Source organism: Gymnoscopelus braueri (assembly GCF_963280865.1).
Source record: "Gymnoscopelus braueri genome assembly, chromosome: 18".
NCBI lineage: Eukaryota > Metazoa > Chordata > Actinopteri > Myctophiformes > Myctophidae > Gymnoscopelus > Gymnoscopelus braueri.
In genome coordinates this window covers 24,066,767-24,081,140 of record NC_137618.1, presented here as the reverse complement: position 1 = coordinate 24,081,140, position 14,374 = coordinate 24,066,767, and the positions used below count along the sequence as shown (strand labels likewise).

General features: G+C 41.1%; 3 protein-coding genes across 3 annotated transcripts; 1 reads left to right on the top strand and 2 right to left on the bottom strand.

Annotated features, from left to right (window-relative positions):
- Positions 1–4,163: 4,163 nt before the first annotated feature.
- On the bottom strand, positions 4,164–5,552 carry kctd12.1 (potassium channel tetramerisation domain containing 12.1). The gene has a single exon (XM_080457134.1). It carries the CDS (start codon positions 5,512–5,514, stop codon positions 4,645–4,647), a length of 870 nt encoding a protein of 289 aa, XP_080313260.1. The 5' UTR covers positions 5,515–5,552; the 3' UTR covers positions 4,164–4,644.
- Positions 5,553–8,717: 3,165 nt separating this feature from the next.
- acod1 (aconitate decarboxylase 1) lies at positions 8,718–11,058 on the top strand. Its single transcript, XM_080457133.1, has 5 exons — positions 8,718–8,751; positions 8,935–9,096; positions 9,296–9,385; positions 9,563–9,762; positions 9,922–11,058. Exons 1-5 carry the CDS (start codon positions 8,740–8,742, stop codon positions 10,949–10,951), a joined length of 1,494 nt encoding a protein of 497 aa, XP_080313259.1. The 5' UTR covers positions 8,718–8,739; the 3' UTR covers positions 10,952–11,058.
- Positions 11,059–11,712: 654 nt separating this feature from the next.
- Positions 11,713–14,236, bottom strand: LOC308105863 (glutamine amidotransferase-like class 1 domain-containing protein 3, mitochondrial). The gene is made up of 4 exons (XM_080456788.1): positions 14,001–14,236; positions 13,198–13,369; positions 12,624–12,822; positions 11,713–12,504 (listed from the first exon to the last, which is right to left on the bottom strand). The coding sequence occupies exons 1-4, from the start codon at positions 14,106–14,108 to the stop codon at positions 12,309–12,311; spliced, it is 675 nt and encodes a 224-aa protein (XP_080312914.1). The 5' UTR covers positions 14,109–14,236; the 3' UTR covers positions 11,713–12,308.
- Positions 14,237–14,374: the final 138 nt, after the last annotated feature.

Here is a 14,374-nt window from a genome sequence, read left to right as displayed (position 1 = left end):
ACACAGTCCTAGGGCGGTGAGCGACACACTCCACTTATTTGATTGCTTGAAAGCTGAATTGATACAGAACTGACGTTTCTCTTATCTCTTGTGTTGTAGGCAATATAGGACCTAAACTGTTGACCTTGTTCTTGCCCCAGACCGGGAAGATTCTTTGCTGAAGTTATTGCTTATTGAATTTGTTCCCCCCACCTAGCCCTGAAACATGACTGTCATACCATGACAGTCATGGTGCCGAGTCCCCCTGGTCTAAAGTTGTGTTCGATTTTTTCACATTGCCATCTCTCACATAAACATAAACGTTCAGATTTCAAATATAAAGTGCTTACCACCGAGCCACGGATGTTACAAGGCGATGCGGACCGCGATGAGTACCCGTATCTCCCGTATTGTTCAATAAAAAGCATTTTAATCCCATCGCCGGCCATTTTCTTTTTTCTTTTTTTTTTCTTTTGTAATGTATCAGAGTGCAATACACCTCCCAACCATTAGTGTCGCATGGTTGAAAGTATCGGAGACAATTTGGAGAAAATGGCTGGCGATGGGATTAAAATGCTTTTTATTGAACAATACGGGAGATACGGGTACTCATCGCGGTCCGCATCGCCTTGTAACATCCGTGGCTCGGTGGTAAGCACTTTATATTTGAAATCTGAACGTTTATGTTTATGTGAGAGATGGCAATGTGAAAAAATCGAACACAACTTTAGACCAGGGGGACTCGGCACCATGACGCTTGTATACAAGCGTCATGTGAACCATGGCTACCCCCCACCCTGCTGTTGAACTGTCACATTGTGCACTTGAACTGACTTTGCCTCTGTTGTTGGTTCGATCAGTCTTCACAACACACACGCACGCACGCACGCACGCACGCACGCACGCACGCACGCACGCATGCATGCACACACACACGAAACTGATATGCGGGTACAGAGCTGCACAATATAGAATTTATTTTAGACATGTTCCCTCTGAATGTCATACTCTGCCCACCCATTCACAAGTTATCATGCTAACAAACAAACAATTCACCAGCATGCATACCTCCATCAACAACTGTTGAGATATTCCATTCACATCTGAGATATTAGTTGTTACCTTGACCTTTGACCTTTTCAACCCAGAATTTAATCATATCTTTGGGGCAGCATACTGATCATGCCCACCAAATTTCATGAAATCCGCCCAGCAATTCCAGATGGTGATAGACCGTGACTGGGACCATGAGTGTGCATATCTTTTGACCCAAAAGTTAATTATATCTTCACGACAGCCTTCTGATCATTCCCTCCATGGTTGATGAAATTCTATTTCTATTCGATTTTTCAAACAAACTGGCAAACATACAAACAGAACAGGGTGAAAACATAACCTCTGTCCAACCTCCGTCCAACAAGGTAACAAATAGGAATGGATACTCTGCCATACATTGTTGTGGGCATGCCACGGTACTAAAATGGACAACTAGAACAAAACTGGAGTAGAGAATAGCTAGTGGTAGTTCCTGGTTAAAAGTAATAAGCAACACAGATATACCATATCTAATCCTAGGGTATTCTCAGTCATTCTGGGCCCCATGAAAATATCATAACATACTGATGATGACATTAATAGTAATACCGTAGCCTCAGGTGCCATTCATCATTATCACTTTCACCACTTTATGACAACTGATGTTGGAGAAGGCCAAAAGGTCAATTAAAAAAAGAGAACTGCAACATTAAAAAATGAATATATATATAATTCCACTCTATGATCAGCATCTCAGTAAAAGAAAATTGATTATTTTTTCATTAATACTATGTAGCCTCGGGCCATATTAATTCATTACCAAATTTCACTGATTCATGTCAACCCTGATACTGATTTGAGTGCCAAATGGGACTGTATGAGAGTGTGTTGTAGCAGATTGTTGAATGACGATTGAGACACACATACTACTGAGTAATATGCTATGGGGCCCTTAGTATATTACCGTTTCTCTATGAAGTTGGTTTAATTGTCAACCTGCAGAGATCACATCTGCAGTTAGGCCTGTCTAAACAATTTGGTTACTAGATTGCATCGATGATGGGGTGTCTTTCAAACAAGTGTAGCCTACCTCAATCGATTCTACCAGTAAGTCTCATTGACATTAAAATCTCCTTTCCAAGGGCGCTGATATCCAAGTGGTAGGATCGTAGGCTCTAATAACGGACATCTCCCAGTTTGATTCCCAGCTGGGTGGAACTTTGCTGCATGTCACTCCCTGACTCTCTCTCCCGGTTTCATGTCTCTCTTCACTGTAACTATCAATACAGGCAAGAAAAGCCTGAAAAATAATGTCAAAGAAAAAAAGAGTGACCTAGCCAAGAGAGTAGCATGAACATTGTTTCAACAATAAACACAAACAATACTAACTGAAATGTAACTGTCCCACACTACAACCAAGTGAACACGATATCCAGTTTATCATTCATAATAGAAAACATGACTGGAAACAAGTAAAAGTTCAAGTTTTAATGAGGGGGAAGTATGTTGAAATGGCAGCCAGTCATTCAAAAGCAGATCTAAAGATCAGTCTTGTGTTACACTTGACAGCACGGCTGAGTGACATTAGGCTACTAATCTTTAACATATATGACCCAACAGAGAAGCACTACATAAGTACATATAATATTGTATATTGCCGGACATTCATCAATGGCAAATTGACAACATGGTTTAAATGGGATGTAACTGATGTTTTTAAGTTAAAATAAGTGTTAAATAACCTTATTCTGATAGTAATCATTGCTATAGGGTAGGTTATTTGTTCAGTAACAGGAGTCTCTCCCTCTAGCTCTTTACCAAAAAGAAAATACATTCTCAGGTTGGGATATAAATGTCATCCAATTAGGAGAGAGAACTCATACATGATCTAGGATAAACAAGTGAAATTGGAAGCGATTCAAAAATGAATTGGGATCAAATTAAGGCTGTATGGGTTCTCTTTCCTGATTGGATGAAATTGGGACCCACCTAAACATTTATTTATTTGTTTACTAAAGCTTTGGAGAGATGGGGAGACCCTTGTTACTGGTCAAACTGTGATTACTCTCAGAATAGAGCTTCAACTTTTTAACTTTTTTTTTGTTTGAACTAAAAAACATAATGATATTGTATATCAGATGAATTTGTACTCAAATACATTCTTTAATGACATATGTTACCTGAAATACCTGCCTTGAAGTTATTCATCAATGGACGTAACTCGACTTAGTAGCCTATTTGGTACCCACAAATATAACTTAAAGAGACCTTTAGCCTTTTTAATTCTTGACAAAAGTACACACCCCAGGCTGTACAGTACATAGCCACTCATAAACAAGAACACTTTACTGTCATTGCATTAATTCATGATCTCTGGCAGACGGAGCCCTCCTATTCCTGTGCAGCTGGACCCTTTCATTATGTACACTTGAGTTGAAATGGTAATGACATCATAATGTGCATGTGCACAGCTGTGCTTTTTGCATCTAGAAATCATGCATTTGAATATGTGACAAAAGGAGTGGGAGGAATTGGAAACTGATAGGTGTAACTGCATTCAGATGTTGATTTCTTTGGTCGTAAAATGTAATAACAGGTTGGAGTTGGTACATCCTGGGATATGACTAAAGTGCGAATTTTAGACAATAAAGTAAACCAAGACAGGTCATGTCCACAGATCACAACACAGGGTATGAAATATTTTCCTTCAAATGTTGTTATAATGAGGGCTTAAGTGTCAATCATGACCTGTGATATAAAGGTAAGTCTTAGAATTCTTAGAAGAATTGTGTTAACATTGGTGCAGCTTTTAGTCATATCAGCTGATGTTCAGTTCACTATAGTGCATTTGTTATCTTTGATTCACCATGCATGGAATACAATTCTAAAATGAGAGAGGGCTTTGGAATGAGATATTCACCAAACATATTCTCTATAGATCACACCTTAAAAAAAGATTTTTGTTTTAATATATTTTATCCTTTGTTGAAGATGACAATACACTCCTATATAGACTCATATATACTATACTTTACACAGATATTGTGTGAACTGTAATAGCATTTTGGATTTGGAAACCTTTTATCCTTATCATGTATGTCTAGTAAACCTGAACTGGTGAGCAAGTTGGGATGATTAAAGGCTCAGAAGACAGTAGAATACTTTATTTCTTATGAACAGGTTAACAAATACAACTCTACAAAGCAAATTTACACAGTTGCAATCATATCATTGAGAAACTGCTAGTAGTAACCTATTAGAAAATACAAAACTTGACCAAACTATTTTCAAGCGAGTTTAGAATAACACTGAATAGTAATTGCAAGGTTCTTTCTGTGCTTGAATAGTGCCCACTACATCTATCTCCCACTCAGTCATATTGAACTGAAACATGATATTGATATGCAGTTAACTAAGATGTAAATTACACATTTCATAGCTGATAACGGCTATTTTGTCACTTATGAAAAGGATTTGTGCTAAATTGGTGGACCACTGTGCTATACGTATAACAGGCTACTATCTGCCTATATATTTTGATAGAAGAGCATACTAATGTCTATTTACATCTTTATGTTCAACACAAATCAGCGTTTATTTGTGTTGGCCAGTTGACATTATGATCAGAAGTTAGTCTCGACAGAAGACATATTCAGTGTAGCTCGTCCAGATCTTGTCCTCGTTCGGATCGTTGCTGGTGTAGGCGCACGTCCCTGTGGAGCTGCACGCAACCATGTGGAAGCCCACCTCGGTGAGCTTATCGAAAGCCTGCTCTAGGAAATTGTACTTGAGGTAATACCGGGACGTGTACCTCTCTGGGGGCCGGTCGGGGTCCCTGCTCTCGTTCAACGTGTCTCCGAACACCTCTTTGGCCAGGCACGTCTTCCCGCACACCGTGATGCGAGCGACCCTCCTGAACTTGGCGTCGGTCTGGATGTCTCTTCCGATGGTGTAGGAGCCTCGGTATCCGATCGTGATGTAGCCGGACTTTCTGGAGTCCAGCGAGGGAGAACGGGCGCTGCTGGCAACCGCGGACACCATGCGTAAAGTGTCCATCTGAAGCGCTCCTTCCTCGGTGTCACTCGGGCCGATCGAGTCCTCTGTAATGGAGTTCTCTTTGCTCATGCTGGGGCCGCTCAGCAGGCGCTTGGAGAGGTCTCGCAGCTGGAAGAACTCAGCCTCCCTCTGCAGCCGGCTCTTCTCGGGGAAGTAATCTGGAAGGACCAGGTGCAGATCCCGGAGGTAATCTAGAACGTAACGGAACAAGAAGCCATCTCTGTCCAGGAAGAATCGCCCCTTGCCGTCTCTGGCCAACTCCTTCGGGGACTTCTTGCTGAACATGGTCCATAGTAGCGAGTCTGGAACGGCGACCAAAGTGGTGTGTCTCGTGACATAGACCTGTCCACCGACGTTCAGTTCAATGATGTCAGAGAATGGAGAGCCTGACTCTGTGCCGTTAGAATTAGATGATACTCCGCGCTCTGTGTCCGCCAGTGCCATCTCTTCCAGCAGCCACGGTCTGCGCTGCTGCGTTTTCACTGATGCTCACATAGAGACTCTGGAGCGGAGGATGTCAGTGGGTTGTTTATGTAGCCTATCCTATTCCCAGGCAAGTGGGTGTAGGAGGGGATGTTGACCGCTGTACCATTTAACTGTTTAGCTGCCAGGTGGGCTACAACAGAGCCCCCCGCCCCAGTGGTGGAAAAAGTACTCACATTGTTTACTTAAGTAAAAGTAATTCAACATTTACTTGAGTATTGGTACCAAAATTGGTACCAAAAATGTAAATGTAGAACCAAAAGTAGAAAGTACTCTTTATGCAGAATGTCCCATTCCACAAGTTTTAAAATGTATACATTGTATAACAAACTTTTGAAAATAGCAGATCTACAAGCTCATTGTGAGAAATTGTGAGCTTAGATTGGCTATTTTCAAATGGCCGAAATGGAGGCTATATGGGGTTGAAGTGGTTAATGTATGTTTTGTAATAATAATCCAAATCTACAAAGTAACTTGTAGCCTAACTAAAGTTTTCAAATCATTGTAGTGGAGTAAAAAGTACATTTGCCTCTGAGATGTAGTAGAAGTAAAAGTGCTGAAAATTGGAAATACCTTCAAAAAAACTTTTGGTCATTTTATCATCTACTCAGGCATTTGTGAGCCCCCCAGACAGTTTTTAAGTTGCTCGATTCAGTATTTATATATTTGATATTTATTTTATCAGACACGCCCCCTTCCTATACAAACCCATTGTAACTTAAAACTCCATTTTAACCATGTTAGATTTGTCGAAAACACCCGTCCTTGGTTCTGGTGACTCACCCCGCGCTCCTAATGCGTGAGGGGGCCGTGTTTATCTGATTATTTTTTTCATTTATTTTATTTAATTTTTTTATTGTATTTAATTTTTTTAATTTTCCTTTTTTTTTTTAAATAAATGAAAAAAGTTATTGAAAAAACACGGCCCCCTCACGTATTAGGGGGGCACAGGGTGAGTCACCAGAACCAAGGACGGGTGTTTTTGATGAATCTAACATGGTTAAAATGAGTTTGAAGTTACAATGGGTTTGGGAAGGGGGCGTATCTGATCAAATGAATATCAAATGTCTAAATACTGAATCGAGCAACTTAAAAACTGTCTGGGGGGCTCACAAATGCCTGAGTAGACGATAAAATGACCAAAAGTTTTTCTGAAAGTGAAGTATCCCTTTAAGTAAAAAATACCTCAAAATTGTTCTTAAGTCTTAAGTACAGTACTTGAGTAAATGTACTTAGTTACTTTACACCACTCAGGTACGTACAACACAGCCCGGCCGGTGCCGCGCGTATTCCCCCAAATCACCGCAACACTGGCCCGCTGCACAACAAATTAACACGCTTGCACATTTCCCAAGTATCTCGATCTCGACAGTGTTTTCCCAAGTTCAGCCGTGTATGTAAGTAAGTGTAAGTGTGGTATAGAAAATAGAAGAAAGTAGAAAAAAGAAACAACATGGTGATGGCCCTTTTTACTCAACAGTAAACAGTTTATTCATTTATTATAATTGTTTTATTTTATCTTTATCCATCTTTGTTTTGTTTGTACATATAGTGTTATTTTCACTGTATTTTGTGTTGATATTTGAACTGTTTTGTTGCTACTAAAATATATATAATATGTCTATGAACTGAATACCAAGGACCTCAATGGAAGACCGCAAGGACTTTTTTTGACGGACCTTTTAGACAAAGTATTACAAAATGTAATTGTGATGTTTAAATTTTTTTGCCTAATAAAATATTCAATCAATCAAAACACCACCAAAACCTTTTACCAACCGACTTTGAGTTGCAAGTTTGAAATCAAAGTAGACTAGATATTACTTATAAAATATGGACAGGGCGACACCTAGTGAGTTTTCTGTCGTCTGGATTATTATTAGTTCAGAGTTGAGAGTTCCATCAAGGTGTTCGTTGTCATTGATTGATTGATTGAATACTTTATTAACAGTTTGCAAAAAAAGAAAAGCACAGAAGTCCATACAAAAGGATGCCAAAAGGATAACCCAAGAAAGTCACACGATAGGCTAGCTAGGATCATTATGGTCAGAAACATTATTGTCCTCCAAGCTTCACCATCCTCAATAGTGTATACAGTATATATATATATATTATTATTATTTTCACAAAGTGAAAACATAATAGGAAAAATAATAATAACTAAATTCACACAAAAGCATATAAGCCTGCGGAGACAAAGGCAAGGACAAGCCTTTCAGCATCTTTAGGATAGAGTTTGACAATGTTCCTGAGGTGGTAAAAGGAGTTTACAGGCTTCAAAGTTCAAGTGATGGTACATTTTTTCACCCATGTTGGAGACTATATAGCATAGTGGCTCAGAGCAGAGCCTCTGTCTGCCTGAAGACCAAAAGCCTATATCTGGAGACATAATGAACATTATTTTGTAGGAGTAGGCCTATTAGTAAACGCAAGTACCATTCGTTTTTTACCTGATATTGAACAAGCAACGCAAGGATTTCCAAATGTTTGAAATTTGGGGAAATTCAAGAAAATCAAATGTTGTCACATGCTTGCATTGGCGTTTGGTTAAGGTGTCTCATTTCCCTATTCAAAAACTCCCTATTGGCCAACTTTTCTGTTCCACCCAAAACAGATTCCTCTTTTCATCAAGATCCTTTTTATGGAGATGGGGGTTTGGATTGATCACTGCATTATGTATTATTTAACTATACAGTACCTTTCCAGTTATCCATGCTTTTATCACCTCCTGGTTGGACTTCTGTAACCCCCTGTATTTGGGGTTGACTCAGTCCACCGTTTCCCATTTATGGTTCAAAATGCAGCTGCTAACTGCAACAAAGAAAAGGGAACACATGACCTCTGTTTTGGCCCTACTTTGGTTACCAGTGAAATACACTGTACAGTAGAATAGATTTTAAAATTGTGCTTCTTTTTTTTCACGCCCTAAATGGCCTAGCTGCACAATTACATCCACAATGATACTGTATATTTACTGTATATGTGTACTGTATATTTACAAAAACAAAACAAAAAATCCCTGATTCACCAAGTCACCTGGCAATCAAGCTCATAGTGAAACTTCCTACTTCTCAACATGCCTGGATTTGGTCATTCTGGAAAGTACAAACACGCAAAAAAAAAGTGTATAAAAGCGTACAAAAATTCTTAATTGTCAGTGTTACAAGATACTGGTGAGAGAGAACAATGCTACGAAAGGTATTTATCATCCCATTATTAGTGGCATATTTTTTATCAGCACGGACCATAGAAAAAAAAAGACAACTTGGCAATATAAAATATGATACAAATTCACACCTATAAAATATAAAGTGGGTCTTTAGTGAATTCAAACAAATAATTACGTAAATTGTGTTATGTTAACTGTGTTTGTGGTCACAGGGTGTCACAGAAAGCTTTGGAGCAGCCATCTCCAGTCTGAATGCATCTCAGCTGACAGATGGGGTGATTTCTAGGAGCAAAAGAATGATGCTGGACACTCTGGGTGTGGGGCTACTTGGAACTAGGACATCTGTCTTCAACAAGACTCTTCACTACAGCCAGGTAATGTATACAGTGTGTGTGTGTGTGTGTGTGTGTGTGTGTGTGTGTGTGTGTGTGTGTGTGTGTGTGTGTGTGTGTGTGTGTGTGTGTGTGTGTGTGTGTGTGTGTGTGTATTTTCTTATAGGATGCAGATGCATCCATAATTTACACCGTTTTACATTGTCATCGTTGTCAAATATTTTCTCCTGTCTAATTACAGCTGTATAAGTCTGAAAGAAACAGCAGTGTCTGGGGAAAACCAGGAGTGTCTCTTCCTCCTCACTATGCTGCCTTTGTCAATGGTGTAGCGGTAAGGAAGATTGTCTATTATAATACCTATAGAATAGATTTGAGGAAATCGTCAACATGTTGCACCAGTTTGATCTCTGATAGCCACTAACATCATCCTTATGGAACAATTTGTACAACCTTTAAATACAAAATTGTTATACTGTTCAATCAACGCTGGGGATTTTATTGTGTGTAGGTGCACTCTATGGATTTTGACGACACTTGGTACCCTGCCACACACCCATCAGGAGCAGTGCTCCCTGCCCTGTTGGCCTTGGCAGAGACCCTGCCACACCAGCCCTCTGGACTAGACTTGCTGCTGGCCTTCAATGTTGGTATTGATGTGCAGGGCAGACTCCTGAGATTCTCCAAGGAAGCCTACAACATCCCCAAAAGGTGAGGCCTGGTAGCAATTTATTCCCACTCACTTGAGTTGAATTAGCAATACTCCACTGTTTGCTATAAATCAGGTTCTTGTACATTTGCATCTGAAGCAAATGCATCATTCACTATAGATTAGAATCACATTCTAATCTGGACATCTCTTGCTCTCAGATTCCACCCTCCTGCTGTTGTGGGGGTGATGGGAAGCGCTGCGGCCTCAGCTAAGCTCATGGGCCTGTCCCCAACCCAGTGTGCCCATGCCCTGGCTATTGCAGCCTCTTCCGCTGGGGCTCCATTGGCCAATGCTGCCACCCAGACCAAACCTCTTCACATTGGGAATGCTGCACGGAGAGGCCTGGAGGCAGCCCAGCTGGCATGGAGGGGACTGGAGGGGAATCCAGGTATCCTAGATCTGGAGTCTGGTTTCGGGGTTTTTTATGCAGACTACTGTCCAACAGAGCTGGTTAGCTCTGTCGCTGGTGGGTTCAAATGGACTTTGGAAGAGCAGAACGTCGCCACCAAACGCTTCCCTGCCCATTTGGGAATGCACTGGGTTGTGGATGCAGTGTTGGCAGCCAAAGATAAGCTTAAAAGCAAAGCTGGAATATTTGAGCCCAGTCAAATCAATAGGGTGGTCCTTAGAGTACCTCCCTCCAACTATATCAATTGTCCTTTCCCAGCCACAGAACATCAGGCCAGGCACTCGTTCCAATTCAATGCCTGTTCAGCTCTGCTGGACAACCAAGTGACAGTAGACTCTTTCACTAGAGCTCAGAGGGAAAGGCCTGCTCTGAAGGAGCTCCTCTCCAGAGTGGAGGTGGAGAATCCTGCAGATAACCACCCTAACTTCAACAAGATGTACTGTGAGGTTGAGATAGAAACAGAACAGGGGCAGAGTTGTACAGCCAAATGTGATACTTTTTATGGCCACTGGAGGAAGCCACTGAGCCAAGAGGATCTTGTAGGGAAGTTCAAGGCTAATGCCTCTGTGGTGTTGTCCATGGAGGGGGTGGAAGGAGTAGTTGATATGATAGGAAACATAGAGAGAAAAAGAGATAACTCAGAACTGTTTTCATATCTGAAAATGGTGGGAAATCAAAAGGGAAACTATGTAAGAAATCTGGGCCATGTGTGTACTACAAACATACTCCCCCCTCCCCTCTCTGACAGACAGGTGTCACAGGTAGCTAGCTGTGTTTGATGCTTGAATTGATTATAGAGAGCACCAACAAAGACAGAGTTTGACACTTTCATTAAGAGCTCCCGCTCCTCCTCCTGGTAGGGACCAGGCTAACAGCCAAGCTTACTTAATCCAGTGCCTTGTTCTTCAAGTTTTTCCACAGTTAATTCAACTATGTGTTTGTATTATTATTTTTTTCACGCTTTTTTTTTTGTACATAGTGGAATTTTTTCTCTGTATTTTTATGTTGATATTTGAACTGTTTGGTTGCTACTATATATGTCTATGAAATTTATTCAAGGACCCCAACGGAAACAACTCCGCAAGGACTTTTTTGGTCGGACCTTTTAGACAAAAGTATTATAAATGTAACTGTGTTGTTTTACATATCTTTTGCCTAATAAAAATTTCAATCAATCAATTTCAATCAATCAATGTATATATGGACTCATTTTAATGCATTCAAATAAAATGAAATAAATACAATAAGATATAATCAATTTAATTATATTACTGAAATAGAGTGTGACCATGAATCATAATTGTTTCACAATGACTCATGTGATATGTCATTGTCACTCTGTTAACACTATAGTTCATATTGTTGTTAGATGTTTGATAATAGCGTGCCACTTGGACACAGACCGGGGTCTGATCAGCCTCGGTCGGGTCGCCTGGAGGAGGGTGTCTGTTGCGAGACCCGAAACACCCAGTGATTCCAGGAAACAACACTGATGATGTGTCCAAGTTTGTGCATCAGTAGATGTATTTATTTACTGATGCATTACAGGGCTGAGGTGTACGAGCATTATTACACAAGGAGACCAAGGTGAACCAAAATAGGAAAATTAGACCCCTAGCCTGCTATTAGACCCATGTTGTTGTACATTAGACACATATTTTCCACCATGGATGAGGTAATAAGGTATTGTATTATATTGCATTTTATTGGGAGTGCTTCTTGCAATACCAAAAATATATTTAAGGATCGTTTTGGGGAATTACAATACATAAAATGAACAGTTGTCAGGACACAGCTGCCTGAAAATCTAATTAAATTGTGGTCAGAATTCAAGGTATATTACAACATAAATAAACCACTGGGAGCACAGCTGTGGTAGTATACACATTAAATACCTGGTGCCTTACATTTGATTTGACATCTGCTCAGTCAAACTGGTTTAGTATATCTACGTGCTAAACAAAATGACTGGAAGCTCTCTGAGTGACATGTTTTCCAAGGGTTTCCTGATATGGCATATGTCATTAACACCTCTACAGTTCATTAGAAATCTATAGCACATGAAAACTTAGTAGTGAAAAAAGAGAGGCTACATTTCTCTTCTTCTCTCTTTCTAACCATTGAGTCACAAGATCATCAGGCAAGTCTCAGCACATCCAGCACCATCGATCCAATTCCATCGAAGATCTCGTGGAGGGGAGCGTTGCATATAAAGGCACAAGTAGTGACCAGCTTGTTCTTCTCATCCACGTGGCTCTCGCTGACGCTCTTGCTCACATGCTTGCAGCCCAGCTGGTTGATGGCCGCTGCAGTGTCAGTAGTTCCTGGATACCTGCGAACGGCGAATCACAACAATGCAAAACTGGACGGTGCTTGCCGAAAATAACAGATTTTTGGCAAGCGACACCATTGTGCAATGACACATAAACTAGGCTCAAGTGTGTGACTCACTTCTCATCATTCTCAAGCCCCACAGTGACCTCACAGCCGGGGAACACCTTGGCAGCCAGAACAGGGGAGATGCAGCAGAGACCTATAGGTTTGCCCTTACTGTGGAACGCCTGTAGGGTCGCCTTCACCTCCTCATTTACAGAGCAATCCTTCCCCTGCACTGCCCAGGTACACAGGTTCTTAGCTACCCCAAAACCGCCTGTTTAACACAGAAGCATAATGTAGGAGAGAGGCAAGACATAATAAGTAGTGATGTCAGCAAGTAAGTTCCATCTATGCGGGGCATTACATTTGCGGGAGGAAATTAAACATGCTTTACGTTTTAACAGCTATTAACCACTTAAAGGGGGATGAAACACTAGGCTGATGTTGTAGTTTGTTTTCCAATTCTGGTAAAAAAAAAACTACAGCGAGGTAAAACCAAACTAGCTGTCACAAAAATGTCTAAACTGAGTTTGGATCAGAGTGCATTTTGATCAAAGCACAGTAACAACCCACGAAAATGCGGATGATCCTGGGTTTAGAGTAGACTTGTGTGTTCCTCCTGACAGGTGACCCCCAGCCTGAATCAAACCTGGGAATATGATGGCATCATGGTCTTCGACACTGAGCTTAGAAAGATCCTGGATTTCCCCACGTGCCAGCCTTGCACTCTCTACCAACACATTCCTCTTCTCCTCAGTGGGGCTGCCTTTCAAGTGATCCACCACATGCATCTGATCGATGTTGGGTGCAAACATCTTTACCTGCAATTAATATAGAAGTTTCAAGTGTGAGATTGAGAATTCTTGCTGCAAACGCTAATATTGCCTACAAGAGCATATTTCTGGTGTGTGTTTTGCACATCATTAATTGCAGGCATGAATTTGTACAAGTCATGGTGCCCCTCACTTGCACAACCTCACTACAGTACAGTTAATACTTAAACCCCCTTTAATACTCAAAACCAGTAGTTGATTGTAGTACAGTGGTTCTGTTTCCCCATAACTCTGAAAGTGTACAAATGGACACAAATAAGGGTTCATTTGGTGTCAAGAGTTACAGACCTGGCTGTAAGTGTAAGGGTCCATTTTGCAACCCCCTAAAGGAAGCCAGGAACACTGATGGTCCTTTCACTTTAAACATTGCTTTAGTGGCAATGCATGTTGCATGATGCAACATGATGCATGCCCAACTGAAATAGAAAATAGGGCAATTGTGCTACACTTGGGATCATGCAACTTGCATGATCCCAAGTGTAGCACATTGACATTGACACTGTGTGAACTGAAGTCATGCATCATGCAGACAAACACACTACCAACGGGTGCAGCAATATCAGTGAATCAGACAGTGTGAATACAAATGTTAATAAAGTGTAACACTAACAACACTTACACTCGCTCCTCCTCTGCTTAGATGGACCAGAACAGCGGAGGCCTCGTGGATTTCACTGCCATCGAACACTCCGCAGCCTGCCAGCACCACAGCGACCCGCTTAGCCATGATAATGATACAGTCACTTTGAGTTGTATTCACCTTGCGAGAGGCAGAAAGTCACTACCGTAGAGCTTTAGGGACGGACGGTCATGTGTTGCTGACTGTCACTGTAGCAGAGAGGTGATCATGGCCCATATGCGCCGTCAAAATGTCCCAGTCGCCCTCTGCTGTCGCGGAAGATGCACACAGCCACTCTACGCAGTGTTTGTGGCACGCACGCGTGCGCACAGAAGGAGCCGAGGAAAATAAATGTAGAAGATGAAAAAATCCAT